This window comes from Molossus molossus, unplaced genomic scaffold (assembly GCF_014108415.1).
Source record: "Molossus molossus isolate mMolMol1 unplaced genomic scaffold, mMolMol1.p scaffold_m16_p_8, whole genome shotgun sequence".
Lineage (NCBI taxonomy): Eukaryota > Metazoa > Chordata > Mammalia > Chiroptera > Molossidae > Molossus > Molossus molossus.
The window spans coordinates 68,630,960-68,656,586 of NW_023425402.1; the positions used below are offsets into that span (position 1 = coordinate 68,630,960).

The window sequence follows — 25,627 nt, forward strand, 5'->3', positions numbered from 1 at the left end:
ATGCACTAATTAGACAGAGTCACTGTGTAGCAAGTTAAAAGGCCTATCAGACACACATCACTAGGAGGATCCAATACAGGCAAATACAGAGATTCAGGCCCCCCTTGGACAACATCCCTGCTACCCTCCTCTCCTCTTATCTCAGTGGGCTGCACCTTGCACTGAGTGATATGCTCCTCAGGCACCCAGAATACAAACTCTGATAACAGCTCCAGGGTCCTTTCTCCACAAGAAGTAGCTACACACTCTGTGGCTGGCCGAAGTAGATTCCAAAAAGTAAAGCACTTCCTTTAATGCACTTAAAATATTAGAAGGAGCAGAAACTGCTAGTTGCTTATCATGCTATCTGCTTACAAGAACCCCACAGTCTTCCTTCAGATCCCACTCCTCTAGAGACACCCTCCAGTAAGCCACATAACATCAACTGGAAGCTCTGAATTAGAAGACCTCTAGCAAAACCTAAAATCAAACATCTGCAATAATCATTTGACAACTACATGTAAATAGTTGTCAAGTGATTTTATTTTTGTTTTTCCTTACCAATTTCTGTGAGCACAACATAACTTAAAAAATTAACTTTGATTAGGCATTACATGCACATGGTAAAAATGATTAAAAAATTACCAAACAGAATATTAAAAAAAATTTAGTCTACCACTTTTGTCCTCTAGGCCACCAGTTCCCCTCACTTATTACCAACCTTGCATGTATCCTTCCAGAAATATATTATTTATATATATAATATATATTGATATTTACATGTAAATATATACTTTTTTAAATCACATAAATGGCAGGATACTATACATGGAGTCTTGCATCTTGCTTTTTCTTTCTCTTAATATCTTAGACATGGCATCATAGCAGTACACATAGCATTGCCTCATTATTTTTAAGAAATACTGCCTAATATTCCACTGAATAGATATACCATTATTTACTTACCCAATCACCTACTGACTTATGTTTAGGCTGATTCCAATCTTTTGCAGTGACAAATAAGTCTACAAAAAATATTCTTACATGTTCATTTGCCACATATAAAACCTTTTTGAAGATAAAATTCTTGAATAAAATGACTAGTTCAAAATATATGTACACTTTTAATTTTGAAAATGATTTCCAAATGGCTTTCCCCAGAAAATGAACATTTCATATTCCCGCCAGCAATGTATAAGAATGCCCATTTCCCTCCTCCCTCTCATCCTCCCCAAGTTATACTATGTAACCAACCTTTCCTAATTTAATAGGTAATAAAGTTATGTTGTAGCTTTAATTTACATCTTCAGTATAAATAAAATTAGACATCTTTTCATATGAATTCTCTGCTCATTTTTTTCTATTGGATTATTTTCAAGGAGTTCTTTGTATATTCAGGGGAAATTAGTCCTTAGTGAAAAGTGTACAAATAAGATTTACTAGTCTGTTTCTCTTTTAACTTTATGATTTTTCCTCCTCTATACAGAATTTTATTTTTGTCAAGTTCAGCAATATGGTTCCGGTTCTACTTCATAGAACAGAAGGGGCTTCACCATTCCTAGATTATATTAAAAAAATAATTATCCTATTTTTTGCTTATTTGTTTTCATATTTAAATCTTTTGACTCATCTGGAAACCAACTTTTATTTTTCCAGATGACTGACTAGTTATCTCAACACTATTTATTAAATAAATCTTATCATATACTAAGTTCTTTTATATATCGGGTCTCTGCTGTTTCACTGCTATCACGTGCCAAAACCACACTACTTTTCAAAACATTTTAAAATCAGTTTACATATAAATGAGTATAATAAAACCAGAAATTACTGGCTTGATTTAATATAAGAATCATTTTGCAATTCCTATGTTGAACTTATATAATCAAGTTCGACACTATCATCATGCAATTATGCATTTTGGTTGATACTTATTTTGGTGCTCAGTATGAACCTCAAATCTTTTTTTTTTTTTTTTAACTATATTTATGAACCATATCTAAAAAGCCAGTTTTTGCCTGGCCAGTGAAGCTCAGTGGTTAAGCATCGACCCATGCACCAAGAGGTCCCTGGTTCAATTCCCGGTCAGGGCACATGCCCAGGTTGTGGGCCAAATCCCCAGTTGGGGGGCATGCAGAAGGCGGCCAGTGGATGTTCCCTCTCATCGATGTTTCTTGCTCTCTCTCCCTCTCCCTTCCTTTCTCTCTAAAAATCAAAAACATAAAAAATAAAAATAAAATAAGTAAATATAGTTTTTCCTTAATTTTGTACATGGTCAATTTTTTGTAAGATTATAAAATCAATACATTTTCTCTGTAGAAAATCTGAAAAATACAAAACATACCTCCTGGAGATAAACAATCTTTATATTTTGGTGGGGTTTTTTTCCCTCTGTATATTTAATAAATAATTATTTTGTAAACTGATTTTTTACACAATATATTGACAGCATTTTCCCATGTTATTTTATATTCTTCTAAAATATGATTTTAATGACATAAATTCTACTATATGACTATGCCTAGTTTGTGTAACCATTTCCCAATTGTTGAACATTTGGGGTTGTTCTCTGTGAGGACTATCATCTGTTGACTAATTCCTGCAACAAATGCTTGTTTCAAGCACTGTAGTAAGCTTTAACTATATAATGGCAAGCAAAAATGAACATAACCAGCATTTAGGGAGGTTATTGGGGGAAAAAAAGACATTAATCTCCAACATATATAAAATTACAACTATAGCAAGTTTTATGAAGGAGAGTTTATGGAATTTTGAGAGTCTGTGATAGGGAAGGCTTCCCTGAGGAAAGATAAATCAAAGTTTAGGTGAAAGAAAAGGAAAAACATTCTAGGCAGAGGGAACAGCAGGTACAAAGGCCTCATTGTGGGAGGGAGCATGGCAAGAATAAGGGACTGAAATAAGGCCAATAAGGCTGGAACACAAAGAGCAAGGCAAGAGGAACATGGCTCAAGCCATGACTGAATAGAAAGGTAGGGTCCAGACTATGCAAGACCTTGTAAGACATGTAGATGCCACCACACAAGACATGTAGCTCTGTCCTTATCCTAAATGCAATGGAAAGCTACTGAAGCCTATCAAGTGGTAGGGTGATATAATCAGGTTTGTATTTTGAAAAGACCCTTATCATTACAGTGTAGAAAACAGATTAGAAGGGAACAGAATGGACTGGGGTAGGCCAAGATTAGGAGGCTATTGTTGCAAATTCATCCAAAAAAAATGCTAGTTTAGACTAGGGTGGTAATGAATAATGAAAAGAAGTAGATGGATTCAAAAGATAATCAGACTTTGCCAAAAGATTTACATTCATAGATTAAAATCCCTAAAACTGGAATTATTGGGTCAAAAAAGAGCATTTGAAGGATTCTGACATGCATTGCCAAGCTGCCCTGCCAAGAGCAATTTTCACTTCATTTGTAAATTACCTTGTATCTGTTCCTCTATCAGAATTGTAAATTCTTTTAAAATTCCTTTAAAATGACTTAATCCATACTTCCTTCATGAAGCCTTCCCTGACTCCCCTTTTTGCCACCTAAACATGTCCTTCTTTGAGGCCTGGCTCTTATACACATTTCTACTATACTCCAAACTATGTTTGACTTTTGTTTACATATCTATCATCTCTACCACACTGAAAGCTTCTGGAGGGTAAAAGTTGTTCATAACGACGGCACCTGGAAAAATAGCTCAATGTTACACAGTAGGTTCTCAGTAAGTGTTCACTGAATGAATAATCACATATTACCAGATTCTACTGTGCCCACAGATTTAAGAGGGCTCTTGATTAAGCCTCTGGTTTAATGATTGTTATTTTAAATCAAATACAATATAGAAAGCTAATAAAATTTGTTTTTCAGGACTTTAAATATCTACTAAATAAAGTGACTAATTTTGTTTGCGGTAAATCACTAAATCTCAGTAGTGCTCATCTATCTCTCTAGTACTATATCAAATGGGTATTATGTAATCTCTAAATATTTTTAAATGGTTTAGCAAAAAAAGACTATGAACAAATAAGACTTTATTACAGAAATTATCTGTAATCTGAGTTGTTGACAAATGCCATAGTTTTCAAAACTTCAGTCATCTCAATCTTATTTAATAATCTATAATTTTACAGAAAAGGTAAGGTTATTAAGCAACTACATAAATTATAGAGCATTTCAGAATTATTAAGTTCTTATGTTGAAACATCTGGTTTCATGTTTTACAGTTAGCATCTAGAACATCTAAAATTTCACTAGCTAGAGAGACTTAGAGAGGAGACTGGCAGATTTCCTTATAGTAATCTTAAAGACAAGCAGCTCCCTCTATAGTCTGTTTGGCCTACTTTGTTTAATTACTTGCTTTATGAACATCTCACTCACACTCTTCTATTGATTCCAACTCTGCATCTCAGCAGGAAAGCTTTCCAAAAGGGTAATTCTGTTTAACCTGGTGCTGAGAAAAAAGAGAGCCATCAAGCAACTTACATCAAGCAACTAAGCAAGAGTTGGGATGTGCATACTGGACAGCTTCCCAGTTCCACCTGAGCCAGCTCCTCACAATGAAACCTGAAAAAATACTGTCTTATACTTAAGTAGGTTATTTACAACCTTGCTTTTCTCCATTAAACAAGTTACCAAAATGTTATATTGCTCAATAGATTGCTATGTCAAAACAATGTTCAAGACATTTTAAAAGTGACTAAAAGAAAAGCACAAGTTAAAAAAAAAAAAAGTAATAATAATAGTAATTCCATAATTCAGATGAAGAAAATTTAACTGATTCTCTCTCAGGAATCATTATCCTCAGTCTACAAGGGTTTAAATCATTCAGGATTTATCATTCAAATTTGAATATACCACTTTTTAAATACCTTTTCAAATTTCACAAACTTAAAATATGGGAGCTTTTAAAACAAAAACACTTAAATTATTTCTTAAATTACTCAAGATATGCCCTCAAAAAACAGGACAATCAGAGGTCAACTGGACTGTTTTCTAAAGCAGAAAAACACTTTTTATGTAATAACAGAAAAACTGAACTAGTAAAAATGTAATAAACCAATCAGGTCTGAATTTATAATATAAATCTGAAATCACCACTTTTGGGGGAGAAAATTTCTCCTGCTGCCATTTTTAGGATCTCATTTGTACAGCAAACTCAGTTTTAAAACATCTTGTCTCCAAACCAAGACAAAGAATTGAAAGACTTACACAATTAATTACTATATACGAAAGACTTAAGTATGATACTTTATTAACATAGGTTTATCAGGTGTTATACCTTTTCATTAATTTATTTTGCTAATTTGGAAATCTATAAACATAGTTTGTATTTTCAAACAGTGTCTTCATTAAAAATTGTATCAGACTTTTACTAAGCCAAACTGACCTCCCTTTTATATTAATTTTTTCAAATTTTATTTTATTGGGCAGATTGGAACAGTTTAGTTTGGGGAAAGAATTCAGAAGCAGGTAAGTATTATCCAGTTTTTATGTTTAAGTAAGACTAATTTTACTGGGAGTTTCAGACATGCTAAAAATGCTGCCTTGATTTCTGAAAGCTGTAAATTCTAAATGCATTCCAGTGACTTCAGATTTTTTCACCTGTTGAGAAAACAATTTTTTTTAAATGTGTGAAACTGATCTGTATTTACAGCAAACTCAATTTGATAATCCTTAACAAGATGAAGTATGGGTTTCTCTGTAGCAAGTTTTATATTCTTAATATATGTACAAAAAGTCTTACTTGAATATTCATTTACATAATATATTTCAAGATATGTTTTTTTAAAGTTTGGTTTTGGGGGTGGGGGTCATATATTGTAAGATGTCCAGAGAGAATATACAAATATTTTTCATGAAGTAGTTCACATGTACACATTTTTAAATACTTAAAAACACAAAGTACAACATATTCTTTATTTTTAAAGGATTTTTTTTCACATAATAAAATTATTGGTACCTCACAGTGAAATTCATTTACTTCCACAAACAAAAATTTCCTATAAAACAGAGCTTGAAAATCACTCAGGAATACATATTTAATGGCTGTGTAGAGGGAAAAAAACTGTGTATAGAAAAGTATTCCAATCATGCAAACTGTAATACACAGCAATGCCACAGTACATCCTATGAACATGACCATTTATAAATTGAAAATCTGGCTGAACATAGCTATATCAACGTCACTATCATTCTTTCTCTGCACCTGAAAATACACTGAAGTTCTAATTAGACATAAAGACCGTACCATTATATTTAAAAGGGCAGAAAATCTATCCTTCAGAGCACTTTATTGCCTCCATTTTCCAGCCTCCAAAGTTTAAGGTGTTACACTTTTAACAAATTGTTAACAGCACTCAAATTCCCCATCTTACAAGGTTCATCAAAATCTTCTCTATTTTAAAAAAGAAATACTCTACCATATCTCACTAAAAACGTTGACGTTTTAAACAAAGAGAGTTCCCATTAAAAGATAACAGCTTGGGATGAGTGCTTGTGTTCGGGAAAGTCGCGTTATTATGGTGGCAGTCCACAGAACTGACTGTAGTACTAAGATGAATGGTGATTAGGGCAAGGAGCATCAAGTGGGAAACACTATCTAAAATCCCATAGGACAATACATAGCTAGAAGCTAGAAGAGCATCCCTTTCCGGAGGCAGCTCCATTATTTCACGTAGGCAGTTCAAAGCACGTAGAAAAGCAAAACAACTAAGAACACCTTTTAACCTGGCCACTACCCTCTTTACGTGTTCATAAATCCCCCAAAGCCTTTGAGAAAGTAGCAACCGTCACCGCTGTCTCTCCACCGTGTTCTGCAAAATCGTTTGTTTTTTGTTTTTTTGTTCCAAATATACGTGTATTTACAACGCAACTCTACAACCCAACATAGGGGCATTTAAAATGTTTGTGTTGCTGTTTAGCTGTGGTCCCTAAGAAATTTACGCTATGAAGGGGGAGGTTTTCCGTCGGGCACCATAAACACGCATTTCCTACTTCCACGGACGCACGTTCCCCTGCAAGCAGTGCACCTGGAGACGCTGCCCCGCCCCCAGACTCGGAGGCTGTAAACTCTCCGGAGTCACGACCGACACACAGCGAGCAGAACCACACGGTCACTTCAATGAGAAAGACTCTCTGGCCCCGGGCGCCGCTCTCCAGCCAACCGCATCTCCGGAAGGGGCAGAGGAGAGCGCTGGGAGAAGTGGCGACGAAGAGCGATTGACAACAGAGCTGACACTTCCCCACTCCTCTCAAAGCCATTACCAGAAATGGGCACTTGGGAGACGCAGGGGGGAGTCCGCGGTCCAACCGGCGACCGACCTCAGAGCGGGGCCTTGCGAGCCCGTTCACGCGGGACATGGCGCGGCCACCTGGCTCAGCGTTCGCGGCGCTCACTCCCCCGCCCGCGGTCCGGGAATGTGGATCCCGCTCCCGGCCGCCGCAAGCAGTGTAAACACTAGGCGCCTGCCGCCTCCCCGCCGCGGGGGCGCCGCGCTCGCGCGGATCCACATTTTTGCGCCTCTTGTCACGCACGGGAGGAAAGGCGAGGAGGGCGGAGGGGAGGGAGACGCGGCGGAGCTCCACCGAGAGGGCCGGCGCCGGCGGCGTGCGCGCGTGTGCGCGGCGGGGAGGGCAGCCCGGGCGCCCCGCCGGCTTCCGCCCGCGCCCCGCGTCCCGCGCCCGCTTACCTGCCGGGGTCGCTCCGAAGACTCGCACTACCGGCACCTTCTTGACAGGGGCCTGGGTGAGGGGGGATTGGCAGATATCCAGCCCCTGCACCGGGCTGGCCATGTAGTAGTCGGCAGTCACTATCCTCACTGAAAACATGTTCGCCGCCACCGCCTCCTCTTCACTAGCGACAGCGGCAGCAGCAGTGGCGGCAGCTCCTTCCGCAGCGGCGTCCCCTCTCCTCCTCTGCTTGTCCCCCTCCCCTTACACACAGACACCTTGAGCGGCGGCGGGCGGGGCGGTGTTGGCACTGCTGCCGCCGCCTTCTCAAGAGCACCCGGTGAGGGGCAACAGGAGACAAGCCCTCGCGCTTCCGTCGGTGCTGGTGCTGCCGCCACTGCCGCCGCCGCCGGGAATCACACGGGCTCCTCGGTCCCAGGCTGCAGCTCTTGTTGCCATGATGATGATGTCACGGACGCAACCACTGGGGGAGGGGAGAAGAAGGTTGTGTGTGTGGCGGAGGGAGGGCCGCGAGTAGCCGGGGGAGGGGACGCGGCGGGAAAGGGAAGGAGCGGGCAGGCGCCCGAGCGGGACACCCTGGCCGTGAAGGTGTTTTCTCCCCCGCCCCCGGGTACGCAGCGAGGGAGGAGGCTGGCGGAGAGCTGGGCCCGCGCCCGGCGCGGAGGATCGATGACTCGGCCAGTGGGCACGGCCACCTGGGTGAGGGGCAGCGGAGGGGGCGGTGGAGCGTCGATGTCATGGATGGGCTCGGAGAGGCTAGCGGGAGGGGGGCGTCAGTGTTCTGGACTGTTTTGGGCGGCTAGGCGGGATTGGCCGGAGCTGCAGCGCTCGCGCTCGCCTCCCCGACCGCCATTTCACGTCCCGCAGAGAAGGCGGGGGCAGCCGCGGAGACGGCTTTTTACAAGGTAAGGAAACCCGCCCGCGGGGGGGAGGGAGCGGAGGCGCAGATCTCGTGCCGCCGCGGCCTCGCGGGAGGGGCGGGGGCGCGCGAGCGCGGGCTTCCGCCTATAAAAGGGCCGCCCCAGCGCGTTTTTTTTCCCCGGACGTGCGGCGCACTTTGCCGCGCTGTCTCCTTCGTCGTCCTTCTGCAGTGTCTGCGCCCAGCCCCAGTGAGATCTATTCACGCTCGGCTCTGCGCAGCTTTGCCAGGAGTCGGCAGAGCCCGTGCGCGGGAATGCCCTCCGCCGTGTTTTTCTCCCGCCCTTTTCCTTCCCTGTCTCCCTGCTGTATCCTTCCTTGATTTGCACCTCTGGTCAACAGACTGCGTCCCGGGCGTGCGCGTCTACATGTTAGGACTTGTCAGCAGCTGATAATTTCCCTCCTCCTATCCCTCCCCCAGAGGAATGTAGGGTTAACAGCCTTTCTAAGAAATTTTCGGCCAAAGAAAAAGGCCGATGAAAATACCCAGTGTTATTCATTAACAGGGTGTGCTAGGTTTTACTCTCCGAAGGCATAAAAGCAAAAGGGGATGGGAAAGGACCGTTAGACAAAACAACTTTATTCATAAAGGTTGCGGCGGGGGCGGTATGCAGTTGTGAAATCCAGGGGAAAAAAACAAAGGTAGTAACATGCTGTTGTGTTGGCCATTATATTGGAACCCCTAGGGGTTTTTGTGTGTGTGTGTGTGTTTTTTTTTGTCTGACTTGGTCACTAATATTGGGCGTGACCTTGAAAAAATAATTTGGTGTCCTAGGACCTCAGTTTCCTTGTCTGTGAAAGAGAGGTTCACTTAAAAATCTATAAGGGTTTCTTCTCAATAGGAAGATGAGAGCGGTAGGAGGCAGAAACCATGGTTTCAAATTCGAAATATGCCACTGAATTAGGACTTTTGACAGTCATTTTCAACCTATCCAAATTAGAGCTTGTTCTTTCACACTTGTCTTATTACAGGTGTCTTTTAATGATTAGTAGGTTGCTATTTGAAGTGGTGTGAGAGATCCTCATTGGAAACCATTGTGGTTCTTCAAATAGAAAAATCAAAAGGCTGAAAGGGACAGATGACTGGTAAGAAGCTGTCTGTAAATTCCATAACATATAATGCTAATAAGAAGATATGCTCCGAGGGATTTGAGACTGATTACCACAGTAAATTAGCCTGCAATTTTCGATCTCAGAGCATAATTATAAACATAGAAGGCAAGATTTCTACTAATATACAGAAAACTGCCTAATAATATTTTTAAGAGGCAAAATCTCTTAAATAGATTTAAGTTTTAGAAGGCTATAAAAATGATTTAAAAATAGGACTACCATGTTAAAATGCATTTTCTGGCAAAATAAGTATTTTGTACAAGCTGAATGTCAGATGTACAATACCAATGATTCTTGTAGCATTCTCTGGCACTAGGGTATTCTTTTTTTTTTTTTAATCCTCACTGAGAACATTTTTGCATTTATCCTCACATAGAGCAGAAGGGAGAGAGGGAGAAACATTGATGTGAGAGAGACACATCAAGTGGCTGCCACCCACAATGACCCCGGGGACAGACTGCAACCGAAGTACGTCGTGCCCTTAGCGGGAACGGAACCCTGGACTCTCCGATCTGCAGTCTGTGGGCCGACACTCTAACCTCTGAGCCAAACTGGCCAGGGCTAGGGTGTTCTTTAAAGTGGAATATTCTGGCCCTGGCTGGTTTGGCTCAGCGGTTAGAGCATCGGCCTGCGGTCGGGAGAGACCTGGGTTCAGTTCCCGCTAAGGGCACATACTTCGGTTGCAGTTTGTCCCCAGCCCTGGTTGGTCGTGCGGGTGGCAGCCACTCGATGTGTCCCTTCACATCGATGTTTCTCTCTCTTTCTCCCTTCCTCTCTCTCTCCCTCCCAGTCTATCTGTACAAAAAATGGAAAAATATCCTCGGGTGAGGATAAAAAAATAAAGTGGAATATTCTGGCCCTGGCCGGTTTGGCTCAGTGTCGGTCTGCGGTCCAGAGAGACCCAGGTTCTGTTCCCGCTAAGGGCATGTAGTTCGGTTGCAGTTTGTCCCCAACCCTGGTTGGGTCCTGCAGGTGGCAGCTACTCGATGTGTACTTTCACGTCGATGTCTCTCTTTCTCTCTCTCTCTTCCTCCCGCTCTATCTGAACAAAAAAATGAAGAAATGTCCTCGAGTGAGGATTAAAAAAAATAAAAAATAAATAAAGTGGAATATTCTGGCCCTTACTAAATCACATTTTAGAGGATGGGCCTAGAAATCTGTATTGTTAGCAACCCCACCCACCACAGTCATGATTCTTAAATAATATAAAATGGAGAAACTCTGTACTGTATTATAATAAAGTACATCCATAATACTTAAATTATACTATTCCTAACTAGGAAAAGGTAAAAGCATCGAATTCACAGATTAGTTTTTATAGAAAAGTGTTTCTTTGCTCCTACTTTTTGAATCAACATTTACTTAAAGAAAAGGCAACCATAATTACAATCCTTCTAGAACTCCAAGGAAAGAAGGTTCACTCTTTTGTTGTTGTTTTACGTACCCTTAGCGGGAACCGAACCCGAGACTCTGTGGTCCGCAGGCTCCTTTTTTTTTTTTTTATAATTTTTTATTTATTAATGTATTTTTGTTACAGATGTTTCTCATTTTTCCCCCATTGACACCCTCCTCCCCTCCCCCCAACCCCTTCCCCAGCTTTGTTGTCTATATTCATTGGTCATGCATACATGCATGTAAATTCTGTGGTTTATCTCTTCCCCCACAAACGCCCCCCCAACCCTTGTCAATCTGTACCCCACCTCTATGTCTCTGGGTTAATTTTGTTCAGCAGTTTGTTTAGTTCATTATATTTCACAAATAAGTGAGATCGTGTGATATTTGTCTTTCTCTGCTTGGCTTGTTTCGCTTAGCATAATACTCTCCAGGTCCTTCCATGCCATCTCAAAGCTGCATAGTATTCCATTGTGTACATGTACCACAGCTTTTTTATCCATTCATCTACTGATGGACACTTTGTATTAGCTATTGTAAATAGTGTGGCTATGAACATGGGGGTACATATATTCTTTCTGGTTGGTGTTTCAAGTTTCTTAGGGTATATTCCTAGAAGTGGGATCACTGGGTCAAATGGGAGTTCAATTTTTAGCTTTTTGAGGTAACACAATAGCGTTTTCCACAGTGGCTGCACCAGTCTGCATTCCCACCAGCAGCGTACTAGCATCCCTTTTTCTCCACACGCTCGCCAACACTTGTTTGATGGTTTGTTGATGGCGGCCATTCTGACAGGTGTGAAGTGATACCTCAGAAGGTTCACTCTTGAAGAAAACCATTTGCAGCATGAAATTAGGATGGTGTGTTTATTGCATGTATTTGAATTTAAGTGGATGTTCAACTGAAAACCTGACAAATACCCCCTTAATTAATCACTATAAAATGTATTTTATAAATGTATTCTCTCGAAGTACGAAAGAACTCTGGAATTTTGAGTCAGAGAATCAAAAATTTAAACCATCGCCCTGGCGGGTTTGGCTCATCAGTTAGTGTCGGTCTGCGGAACGGAGAGTACCGGGTTCAGTTCCCACTAAAGGCACCATAACTCAGTTGTAATTTGTCCCTAGCCCGGTTGGGGTCTTGTGGGTGGCAACCACTCTGTGTGTCTCTCACATCAATGTTTCTCCCTCTTTCCCTCCTGCTCTATCTGAAGATAAATGCAAAAAAAAAAAAAAAGAAAGCCATCATTTACAAGCTACATAAGTTTGGTCGATCACTTTAATTTTTAGAGTTTGTTTTCTCATCTATGAAATGGATAGTAATTCCTGTTCTAACTTCTCAGAGATGTTACAAGGTTCAAATAAGGTAATGTATGTGAAAGTATCATAATAAACTGTTGACATTCAGAAGTTTAACTCATCTAAAAACAATAAAGTCATTTGAAATTTTCTTATCTAACACAATATGAGAAATGCTAAAATTGAACTCTATACTTAATATCCTTAAAGCATCTCCTTTTTAGTTGTTATCATCGAGTGGCTTGTATTTGCCAGGTGATTTGAGATTTAGTGAGAAACAAAACATATGTGGTCTCTGCCCTTATAGAGATTATAGTCTAGCACCTTAGAAATGTATTTTAGGAAATTCTCTCTCTCTCTCTCTCTCTCTCTCTCTCTCTCTCACACACACACACATACACACACACTCACATTCCTGCTTCTCCCCCTTTTCCCCCAGGTGTGTTTTCCTTGCCTCCTTCTCCCCTAAGCTCCAAGTGCCCCCCCCCCAAGAAATGTATTTCAGTCAGCCTGGCCATTGTGGCTCAGTGGTTGAGCATTGACCTATGCACCAAGAGGTCGAGGTTCAATTCCTAGTCAAGGCACATGCCCAGGTTGTGGGCCCAATCCCCAGTGGGGGGCAAGCAGGAGGTGGCCAGTCGATGTTCTCTCTCATCAATGTTTCTCTCTCTCAAAAATCAATAAAGAAAAAAAAATCTTTTAAAAGAAATGTGTTGTTGTCATATCAGTTGACATTTTATCTCTTCTAGTTCACCGACCTTTGCTCATCATGTCATGCGTGCCTGTAGTAAAAGCGTGCCCAGCCTTCTGTACCAATACTGTTCAATATCTGTTAGCATCTGCCTGTTAGCAATTTATAAATTAGAACGGCAGGCAATGGCTACCGTAGTTTTTTGGCAGATACTGTCAGATGGCTTACTTAATACTTATCCAACCCTTTCAGCTTGCTTTTTTGTACTTTAGAAGCTTAGAAAATAAAAACTACAGTTTCCAGACTCACTTGCAGCAAGAGTGCTGGCATAAGATGAGTGATGTGTTAGTGAATGTTTAACAATGGCTGGGGGAGGGGAAAGACCCTGGTTTGTAGCATTGGCCAATTTTCATGGTATGGATACCCCTAAGCTGCCCAAGTCATTTCGCAGTATGTGGAATTAGTTGGAGATGATGCTCATAAATAGTGATGGCTTCAGGATACCACTACATATGACTTAGTTTCTAGCAATCTGATGCACCCATTTAAGACCTGACTGTGAAAGTGAGTAATGTGCTGCATCAGCTGCAGTTATGGAAATGGGGTTTTCTGGCAAACACCATGGTGGAGGTGTCTTGTTCTTTTGGGTAGCTGGAGAGGAGTTCTGATGTCCATTTTTAGAATTATAGATGTTGACTGGCAGGTAGTGCACACATAGTGGTGAGATGTGTGTTCTTCCTAGTTTAGTTTTTCCTGGATGTTGTTTCTAGCTATGTACTATCTGGGTCTGGTTCTCTTGTCCTCTTGGAGATCTGTAAGCTAAATACTATCCTTTAATTCCTTTCTGCTTAAACTTGCTCAGTCATGGCAAGCTACATAATTTGTGAGGTTCAGAGCAAAATGAAAAATTTGGGATCTTTTGTCAAAAAGCAGGAAGAAAGTACCATATGTACTAAAATATGAAGCTCTTTTTGTCTTCTCAGTTTGTTATGATTTTTCAATTTGTTTTTTTATGTCATTCTAAGTAAAGAAAAATTCAAATTTTAAATTATTAGAATGAATTTTACCATTTATTTTTATATTGTGCAATGCCATTTATAAATGCAAATATAAGAGATTTAACTCATACGTAGAATCACCAAAGATACACAATTCATATTTCATATCTTGTGCATGCATATGTATTTTGTGCTTATCAGAACAGTGTAAATGCGGCACAAAACCAACTCAGCTGTTTTTATTTCCCTTCTTGATAGGCGCACATCCTACCAACCTGAGTAAACAAGGACTAAAAGAAAAAGGAACTATGGATTGTCCTATCATTCCCCTTCCTTCTATGTCATCATTTTCAGTATAAAAGGTAACACAGTGAAGTAACACACACAAGTAAGAAAGAATATTGATAGGGTTCTTTGGTCACCTGTATTTCTTAGGATACCATTGCCTTCTTTCTACACCTGAAGCAAGTTCTGGTTCAATGGAAAGCATAGCCTCTTGGAGCTGTCAGTACCTCTGTTAACTCAGTCATAGGAGTAACATGCTTGCCTTCTACTTACTTTATGACTCCTTGAGTTCTTATATGTTATAGGTCTTATATGTTATAGAATTCTGTGCCTATGAGGCATCATGAAGACTGTATGAAAAGGGGGTGGCAAGGAAGAAAGGACACATACATTGCCTCCTCTGTGTGTGATCCATTGTACCACTGGACTTCATTTGTAAAACAGATGTTCAAACATAAAGGTATTAAGATTTTCAAAATGGTGACTGCAGAGCATTAAACCAAGCACTGGGCCCTGTATGACCCCATGGTTGGCATGCCAATGAAGTTGACCCTGAGTTCCATGTTTCACAAGGGGCTTCTGGTATTTTGAATGTGCAGGATATTTAACATCCCTGGCCCCTGGGTACTACATGCCACTGTGACAGAAATGCCCCCAAAGAGGAGTTACTGCTCTCCACTGAACTCCTAGAGTGGACTCCACTATTTGCAACCAGGAACCATATCATTATAGAGCCAAGAAAGGTCATAGTCATTCTCAAGCAGAGCAAAATAGATAATCAAGTTAAAAAGATTTAAAAATTGCATACTCAGGAGAGCATAATTATAATGACTTTTCCTACATTGTCAGAAAAATGATACCACCTACATTGGTGATGAAACAAATTATTTGGGACAAAAGTTTAAAGGTGACCAGTAGGTTTTATGTGTCACATGTATATAAATGGTCATTGACTCCAGATAGATGGCAATTTCTGATAGTTTAGAAAAAGAGCAGAGAACCACAGAAAAGCAGTGGGAACCATCTTACATTCATTATCAATTAGCTAAAGGGGGGGAAAGCCTTAAAGGAAAAACTAAGAAAATTATCATAAGAAACTGTGGTACTTTTATTTTTAATTTTAATTTTTTAAATCCTCACACGACGGCATTCTTCCATTTATTTTCAGGGAGGGAGGGAGAGAGAAACATTGATGTGAGAGAGACACATCAGTTGGCTGCCTCTTGCACACTTCCAACCAGGCTGGGGACCAAACTGTCCAGGGCAGTACTTTTAATATATTAGATTTTGAGCTTACTTTCATTGTGACTTTTTTTAAGTTTTAATTCTTGATTTAAGACTATTAACATTATGCATATTAGAACTAAAGCAAGATAATCCCAGACCACTTTGTTTCCTTTATCCCTATACTAATAGCCCTGTAGAGACTTAAAGTTCTAGCTCTGTAACTGGCCTCGCCTGTGCTAACTCTGAACCTAAATTTTCTCCTCAGTAAAATGGGGATGATATTATCTTAGGTTCATTTCACCAAAAGCCAATTCATTAAAAGGTAATTCTACTAAAGAATACATTGATTAAATAAATTCAAGATGAATATTCTCTAAAACAGGTATTTGGCAAAATATAACTGACTCTTTGGCAAATTAGATTTTAGCAAAACGAGTGTTTTCCATCCCTATTAGGCATATTATAAGGATTAAATGAGGTATTGCGAACTAAAATATGTTTAGCAAAATGCTCAATAAATCTTAGCTATAAACCCTACAATATCCTGACTTCATTCTTTCTCGTAGTCCCATTCCTATCCATATAATTATTGTCCTTGTGTAGGCTCACTACCTTTAAGTGGACACTGACTGCATTTACTTGGTCTCATGGCTCATTCCCCCCCAAACTTATTTAACTCACTACTGAAAGGATGATCTGTCTACCACATAAATTTTAAATTATCATCTACAATATAATATTTCATTTTACCTTTTCCATTTATCCTCTAGGACCACTGGAGTAGATTAAATATACCATGCTTTTGGAAAAAGCATCAAATCTCTATGCCTTTGCTTTTCTAACTGGGATGTCTTCCCCCTTCATGTCTCATGTCAAAATCTGTACTAATCTTTCAAGTGTTAGTTAAAATGCCACGTCCCATGTAAAGGTGTCCCTGATTTCCCCAAGCAGATTTCTGGACTTCCACTGTTTTTTGGATATGCTTCTGCTATAACTTTTAGATTATTGTAGTTGTTTGTTAGTTTATCTGTCATTTTAATAGCCTCTAATGTCCTTAAAGGAAAGAACCATGTCTTTTCATCTTTTGTTTACTGGCTCCAAGTATAGTGCCTAGAATATATGTCTTCAATGTTTATTGAATTAAAAAATTAAAAGATCTATTTACAACCTTCTCTACTGCCTTCCCACCACACATCCATTTTACAGATCAGGAAGCAGAGGCCCAAAGGAATGAAGCTGTTTAGTGAGAACCCATGCCTTCTAACTTCAGATTTATTACTTTTACCCCTATATTATAGAGAATCTTCTGAGTAGCATCTATATGCTAGTCATTTCTGTGGTAGGAAATAGCCTGTCTTGTCATTGTCTTTCATTCATGTCTAATCTAGGCAATAGGCAGAAGGGCATAGTAAGTAATTTGATAAGATTTTCTTCCTTGTTCAATTATTTGGCTGCTTTTTGTTTTCTAGTAAATTGAGTAAAATTCAAGGTAAATTCTGTATCATTCCTTTCCTTTATCTTCGTAGAACTCAGTTTTCTTAACTGCTATATGGTTGAATGCCTGATGCATTTAGTTCAGTGGTCCTCATTCAGGGCAGCTTTGACCCCAGGAGACATTTGGTGAAATAACTGGAGACATTTTTTTATTATCACATCTAAAAGAGTGCTAGTGGTGTCTCGTGGGTAAGAGTCCAGGGATGTAGCTAAACACCTTCACAACAGAAAGAATGATCTGGTCCAAGGTGTCAATAGTGCTGAGATTGAAAATAGTGCTGATCTAATCCAAATTTTTACCTAGTCTTTCATCCAGTGTCTTACCTCTATGAAACCATGATGGAAAATAAACTCGTTCCCTTCCAGAGGGATTGGAAGTAAGTATGGCAGACTGGAGGCAATTGCTATCAACTCCACCTATTCTTCAAAAGATTTCATGCAGGTTTCCCCAATTTATTCATAGTATCTGCCTGGGTATAAGATAGGCACATAAATATATATTGCCTGAATGGTTAATAAAATATTTTTTGTCTGAAAGAATGGGATTTTCTCTCTTGTTTAAACTAAAGGGAAGTCAAATTAATCATTGTGGTGAGAGCTGAATTTCTTTCTGTTCTCATCTTTTTAACCAATTAATCTTCTCCGTTACAAGGAGAAGCAAAACTTATTAAAAACAACTCTCAACTCTTCTACTTCCATAAATTATCAGTAATAGTTTTAAGGGAGAGACCAATGAGCCTATAAATTAAAGATGATGTTTGAAGAACAAAAAAATGAAAGAAGCTTTCAGAACAGAGCAATATTAGATTTGATGCTTAAGCTCTCCAGGACCTTCATTTAAATATCCTATCCAGAATTGATATTGGAGTATTTTCAGTGGATTATGGCTAGGAAGGAAGAGACCCAACACATGTAGAGTAGTATCAGACTAAGTTCCCAATTTAATCAAGATACAAAATCTCAGAAACAAGGTTTCTATATAGAGCAGCATATCTCAGGGTAGTTTTCCTTGGCCCCAAAGGCCTCACTACATTTTTCATAGCTTAGATCACATTCCAGGAAAACTTCCACTAATAATCTTTGTTACTGACAGTGAACTCTTGGGTTTTGATCCTCATTTTACATCCCCATTCCAGGGGCCAGGAGAGACTATTCTCAGATATGTAGACACAGATCAACACTTACATTTCCTTACTTTCTCAATAAAATGTACTTTTTAATCTTAAAGGTTTTAAATGCATAGCATAGAAGATACGGAAAACCATTAAAAAATATATGGGACACTCAATTCCACCCGAGACAGTCATTATTAACATTTTAGTCCATTTTTTCCTATAAATATATTACATAGTAGAAATAATGTCCTGTTGTTTTTTTTACTTTACATTATAGCAGAAGCATTTCCCATGAAAATTAAAATTCTTCATGTACATTTTTTAATGGATGCAGACTGTGCTGTGCTGTGGACATAAGATAGTTGACCATTTTTCCCATTGGCCAACAACAGAATGTTTCGTGTTTTTTATTTATTTATTTTTTAAATCCTCACCCGAGGACATTTTTACACTTATCATCAGATAGAATGGGAGGAAGGGAGAGAGAGAGAAAAAAAAAAAAACATAAACGTGAGAGAGAAACATCAACTGGTTGCCTCCTGAACTACCTGACCAGGGCCGGGTACGAACCGTAACCGAGGTACGTGCCCCTGACCGGAATTGAACCCACAACTCTTTGGTCCACAGGCAGATGCTCTAACCACTGAACAACTGGCCAGGACTGTTTTGTATTTTATATTCTTATAAATATCCCACTGAGCATTTGCTACATTTTGGATCTTACCCTTACCTTTTTCTTTGCTTTTTTTTAACATTTTTTTATGTTTATTGATTGTAGAGGGAGAGGAAGGAAGAGAGAAAGAAATATTGATGTGTGAGAGATACATTAATTGGTTTTCTCCCCCATGCAACCCCTGCAAGGATCAACCTGAAACCTAGGTATATGCCCAGACCGGGAATTGAACCCGAGAACTGTCTATAGGACAACACTCCAGCCAACTAAGCCACCTGGTCAGGGCCTACCCTCACCTTTTCAAGGTTCATTTACTTTTATGGTTCATTGTTTGACAACATCAGTTCCTGGTACATGCCATGTTTGTCCTCTCCAAAGGAGAGAGAGAATTGTATGTGATACTCTTATCCCTGGTTTGCTCTTCATCTCCCCACCTCTTTGCCCTGTTTATGCTTTTGATTTTAGGTCAAAGGTCACTTCTTCAAGGAAGCCTTCCTAAACTCTGTTTGATTATGGGTCTCTGTTACATACTCTGATTGTACTGTGTTCTTTTTTTTTTTTTTTGGTTAATTCTCACTGGAGGAGGACATTTTATCTTGATTTTTAGAGAGAGTGGAAGGGAGAGAGGGAGGGCAAGAGAGAAACATCAATGTGAGAGAGACACATCAATTGGTTGCCTCCAGCATGTGCCCCAACCAGGGCTGGGTATGGAACCTGCAACCCAGGTACGTGCCCTTGACCGAGAATTGAACCCAAGACCGTTCAGTGTGTAGCCAATGCTCAACCACAGAGCCACACCAGCTAGGGCATGTGTTCCTTTTTTTCATAGCACTTACCTCTGATTTTAGTAATCAGTTCATGTCTGTATTATTTGATTAATTTCTCTCCCCCTACCCCTTAGACCATCATCTGGATAAGTGTTACAAGGCTGTTTATAATGCATTACAAGGCCAATTAATGTGATCTCATTCGCATCACTGACAAGATGGGTTAAAGCTTGAGACTGAATACAGTTAGTCCAAAAATACATATGTGGCAGGCATTAAGCTAGGTACTGGGAATATACAAGTGAAAACAAGCATGATTTCAGCTATCATGGTCCTTACAGTCTAATTTGGCAAACTTTTTCTGTAAAGGAACTGATAAATTTTTTTGTTTTTTCAGGCCACATGGTCTCTCTCACAACTATTCAACTCTGCTGATGAAACACAAAAGCAATCATTAACAATCCATAAATGAAAGAGTGTGTCTTGGTTCCAATAAAACTTTATTTAAAAAACAGGCAAGGGAGTTAGATTTGACCCACGGGCTATTGCTTACTGACCCCTGGTCTAGTGGACAAGACAGCTATTAAACAGATCATTTGAGATGATGAATTCTTCAAAAGAAAAGGACAGGGTGCAATAAGGTCACATGACAGCTGTCTAAACTAGTCTAGGGAGAGGAATAAAGACTTCTTAAAGAACATGACTTTAAGATTTAAGGAAGAAGGGTGTTACCTGGATGAAAACAGGGGCAACAGCTCAGTGAAGACCTAAAGCATGGAAAGAGCAAGAATACAAAGAAATTACTTCTTAAGCTTGGCAATTGATAGAGAGTGGGAAATAAAATTGCATAAGGATATAGACTCAGAGTATTGAAAAATTTTCAGAACAAAATGCTTCCCTAGAGGAAGAGATGCCAGCAGGAAAGACTGAGAAGGAACACTCAGTGAAGCGTAGTGATAGAAGGAAAGTTAAGACCTTATCGATAACTCTAGCCTCCTCTTCCACTTGGATATGTAAGATAGGTAGGTTGGGAGATACTATCCTAAAGGCTATGATAACCTTATATAACTGATAGACTTTCTGAAGGGTAAGAAAGATACATATATGAGGGCTGAGCATAGGGTTAAGGGGAATAGTAAGGTAGAGAATGAAAAGGTAGGGAAGGAATCAGAATAGAGGTAGGAAAACATTACTGTTACATAGTATATCTAGTATATAGTAAGTGCTCAATTTTTGATAAATGAATGGAAGGGTAATAATATAGGAATCCATGAGAAAAAGGGTTTCAATAACAAGTTGATTAATAGTTTTGCATGCTTAAAAGAGCTATTGATCAAGACTCATTTCCTTGGCTATCTGGGAGAGGATTCAGGTTAATTCACTCTTGCTGCCCTAACACAGAATAAGCCTGACCTCTCATTTCCACTTCTAGGAAAAGCTGACCTGGTTCTTTTCTTACCGAAAGATTTCAATGAGTAGGACTAAGGGACCTTCCTGTGTCAGTACATGCCCAAAATAAAATATAAAATTAGAATAGGAGCAAGATTTTTCATAGATACCAGCTCAACTGTTCTCTCTTTTCTGTCATTTATATTAAATATGTCTTCTGTCACTTAATTCTAAATTTTTGGTATTGTTGTTTTTAATTTTTATTAACTTCTTGTTGGTATTTATAAGCTCTTATGTTCGATACTGTGGTAATTTTAAAAAATGTAAGATATGGCTCTGGGCTCAAACATTGTGCAATTGACCAATAAGCTATAACTTTTGTTTTGTTTTTTTATCCTCACCTGAGGACATTTTTTGATATTTTGTTCAGATAGAGTGGGAGGGAGAGAGAGAGAGAAACATCGATGTGAAAGGGACACATCGAGTGGTTGCCACCCACACGACCCAACCAGGGCCAGGGACAAACTGCAACCGAGGTACGTGCCCTTAGTGGGAACCAAACCCGGGTCTTTCCAGACTGCAGGCCAATGCTCTAACCACAGAGCCAAACCGGCTAGCGCTAAGCTATAAGTTTCTTGACATTAGGAATCATATTTGACATTTCCTTTTTTTCCTTGCTCAGTATCAGACATATGGTTGGTACTGCAGAAATAAGTTTTCCTTGATCCTCTGCATTATACCATTTGGTGACCAAGTGGTGTCCATCTAGCCACTTTGTATGACTTGGACAAAACATGCAGCTTTCTGAGGCAGACAATGACATTCTGAAGGTATCAGTAACAGTAATTTCATCTTGTCAAAGGTGAAGGTTCTTTGTGTAAAGGTCAGCCTGTCAGTAAATAGCATGCCACCCCCTGTTCTTTCTTTTATAAGAAACCTTTGTATGTGTTTTTACACTTAAAAAAAAATATTGGGGAACTGTACTCAGTGGTTTCACCAGATGCTTTTAAATCAGAGCTGGGGTAATGAGTTATAATTTATTTTTAAAACATTTATTTTCACAAATTTATGAGAGCGGGGAACTGAGATTTTTCCGGCCTGAATTAGCAAGTAATTTCACTCTCCATTCTACTTTAGCAGAGAAAACCTTGCCGTAGGATGAAAATGTGAAGCAGAGGTTCTTGCCAAGTCTGCAAAGTAGAACAAAGATTAGTCTTAAGAATTAAAGTCAACCTTACTAGTTTTTCTTAAGCTGCTGTTTATTTTTGCATTAGTAAGAACTGTTTTTAGACTAATAGATCATAGGTAAGGCAGAAGCATCCCCTTTCTGGAATATTCAGTTGCCTTTACTAACCCATATCCAAAGTCTTTTAAGACCAAATTTATTAAAGACTGTGACACATGGCTTACAGTCTTCTTCCTACCTTAACTCCTGCCCTCACCCTGAGTGAATTCATCACCCAAGTAGACAGCACATCAAGCAGCAGCCTCAAATTTCCTTGACATGTTCTCTCCAGTGATCTTTAGCCACTTGCTTCTATTGTCACACCCTGGAACTTGTCATACACCCAATCTGTTTCACCTAACCTTGTAAATGCAGCCTTCACATTCTCTGTCCAGAACTTCCATCCTAGCTCTCACTCATCACTCCCAGTGCAACCATCCTCAGTTTCCTGAATCCCATTTCCAGTGCTCTTCCCCATTCTACTTCAACCTCTCACCCTTCTCAGATTTTTCTGACTTGGGACCTCCAGTCCACAGAGTTCTCTTTCTTTTTTCTATCAGCCTTCTTCTTCCTTCACTTCTTTTGATCTGCTGCATTCTGTTTTTAATTACTTTACCACTCTCTTGCCAGGAACCACATATCCTTTGCCCTGTTGATTTCCTATCACTCACCTGGCAAAACACCAGCTCTAACTGGATGCCTGTACCCAGATTACTGAGTGTACCCAGACAAAAAAAGTAACTTTGCTGTGCAGATTGGCATTTAATACTACACGTTCAGGACCACAAACTTCAGCCAGATCACTCTTCGTACTGTTGAGAAGGGAAGGCTATTCTTATAATGTATTCATCTCTGTCATCTGAACCTCATATTTCATATGCCAAGGCAGAGTGTTATAAGATATCCTTTGTAGAATGAAAATTAGTCATTGGCTTAATTATTTCAATTTTTAATACCCTTTCTCTGACTCTCTAACTTTGCTTTCGTGTTTACTTAATCTGTTTTACTTTATAGTTTTGGGTCTAGTTCATCCAATAAGTTAAATTTCTAATATTTTTTAAATTGACATTGATTAGTCAAAAAGAAAATGTCTCAAACATAATGCAATGAAATGATAATTGAAGAAAAATCACTTTTAGGGATATTAACCCTTTCCAGAGAAGCTTTTGTGAATCCAAGTAGTCTTTAGTTGTTGTAACTCAGAGCCAGGGGCCTTGGGCTCAGCTCCCTTTCATTTTTGCCTTTCCCATCTTCTGCCTTACATAATTTCTGACCACACAGATTTTCTAAAAACATCCTTTCCCTCCCTAAAGTAGCAGGGAAAGCAGTGCTGTTTGGATGGGAACAGTGGTGGGTACTGTTTGGCAGTATAGCATACTGGTTAAGAATTTAGGCTCTACAGCCCAGTTTCCCTACTTACCTGCTCTGAGACTTTGGGCAGATTACTTTCTGAGCCTCAGTTTTCCCATCTGTAACAGGTGATAATACTGGTACCCACCTCACAGTGTTGTTGTGAAGATTGAACTACATATAATAAATAAGTTAATACCTTAGGGCTGGTAAGCACTCAGTAACTGTAAGCTATTATTTATTATTTAGAGGCAGCCTCTCTCTATGTCTTAAAATACATTTATTCATTAACAAGAAAATAATGATGACATCTAGGAGCTATTAGAATTTCATTGATTGGATGTAAAAAATAGACTTTTAGAATTGCAAAATACGCAGGAAGTTTAGACCATTGGTTCTTGACTAGTAATATGCATCAGAATTACTTATGAAGTGTTGTAAAGCCCTCCCTTCTCACATCTACCAAGTCAGAATATCCACAGGCAATTCCGATGCAGTCTTCCTTGCAAGAATCACTAAAATTTGATATCTTTAGCTTTTATGCTAAGGAAATTGAGATTTAGAATAAATGACTTGCCTAAGACCCCACAGAGTAAGTGAGATCCTGGTCACTTATCTGCTTGCTAAATATTCTTTCTATTTTTCTATATTTCTTGCCAAATATATTAATATTTAAATATATTAATATGGTAGTTTATCCTTCTCTCACTAATATCAGGAAGAATAATATAGGCTTTAAAAGACTACATAATTCAGCATTTAATTCAAATTAACAAAATTTATTTTACAATTCATGCAGAGGACTATTGCACATTTACAATAGGATTTAAAGTGACTTTTGCTGTGCCTTTCATGTGGACGTTAGTCTTTGCCACAGTGCTTGCTAATTAGTACAAAGAAACACTGTGTGGCAGAGAGTTGCTCAACCCAATCTCACAGATTGACAGGCAAACAAATGCTTTTTAGGGCAAGGTAGCTATAGGAATTAAACCTAGAGCTCTCAATAATAAAATACGCATTTCTTATATTTAGGATTTTTTGTTTTACATTTTTAAGGTTTTTTTTTTAAACCCGTGTAAAATATTCTTGGAATTTTTGCAGTCTCTGAACAGTTAATGTAGAAAAATCAGTGGTTATTAGGTATAATGTTCTTATTACAGTTTTATTGATTGGTAGATTAAAAGTCTGGAAAATGTAGCAAAAGTAATTTTGAGTTTTTTTATTTGGTGTTAGGTACTATGATATATCTCTTAAAATATTTTTCTTTATCCATAATATAGAGGAATTAAAACTATATTAGAACTTAAATGTGAACTTGTGCAAATTTGTGAAACAAATTAAGATGGTAGGGCAGAAGCAAGAAAATGGAGCTCAGATTAAATCTACCTCTCAAAGCTGGTCTATTTATATTTCACTGTATTTGCTATTACACATTTATTTTCATGTATGTGTTTCTTTACTAGAAATGATAAATGGCTGCCAATTCAACTTCTGATTCTTAGACAATTCCATTTTACTAACAAACCACTCATTTGCACTTGGTAAATGCTATACACAAGCCCTTAAAAAGTCCACCGTCCCAGATCCCCATCAACCTATTATTAAACTACTCTTGCTTCTGATGTGTCTTTGCCTGATTCCATACCCTTTGCTCTGTATTTCTTCGCAGAATCAACCTTTGGATCTTTTTACTTGATGCTTATTTTTGGCTTCTTAGCATTTGATTCTCTGCTCAACCTCATCATCTTTGGTTTAGACTCACCTTCCATGTCCCAGTTGCCAAGACTTATACCCCTTGATTCCAGTAGTTTAGGAATTCCTGGCATAGCCACTGGCTGCTCCCTCAAGGGAACCAGCCCCAAACACTTGCCCCACATTATGGACATCTATAATGGACATCCATTTAGTCATCTGTTCAACAGATTTTACTCGTCACTATTACATGTAAGGCACTAAACTTCTGGGGAATGCAGAAGATTAAGTCATGACAGAAGTCTCCTAAAAGCTCTTAAAGTC

The 25,627-nt window shown here is 39.2% G+C and overlaps 1 protein-coding gene and 1 long non-coding RNA gene across 15 annotated transcripts in view; one reads left to right on the forward strand and one right to left on the reverse strand.

Moving 5' to 3' along the window:
* The window catches only part of REV3L (REV3 like, DNA directed polymerase zeta catalytic subunit), a 178,597-nt gene extending 170,463 nt beyond the window's left edge, over positions 1-8,134 (reverse strand). For 4 of the 14 annotated variants that reach the window (XR_004957532.1, XR_004957531.1, XM_036247712.1 and 1 more), the window contains exon 1: positions 7,676-8,115. Coding sequence is in view for 6 of the 14 variants with exons in the window: in XM_036247712.1 (XP_036103605.1) it covers positions 7,676-7,814 (139 nt within the window). In the remaining 8 variants the exon portion in view is untranslated. Of the gene's footprint in view, positions 1-4,469; positions 4,581-7,675 lie in introns of those variants that run through there. The other 10 variants (XM_036247701.1, XM_036247702.1, XM_036247703.1 and 7 more) reach the window with 4 other exon arrangements.
* Positions 8,135-9,585: 1,451 nt separating this feature from the next.
* LOC118620691 lies at positions 9,586-17,470 on the forward strand. The gene is made up of 3 exons (XR_004957536.1): positions 9,586-9,680; positions 14,345-14,448; positions 17,397-17,470. It is a non-coding gene; the product is annotated as an uncharacterized LOC118620691 (long non-coding RNA).
* Positions 17,471-25,627: the final 8,157 nt, after the last annotated feature.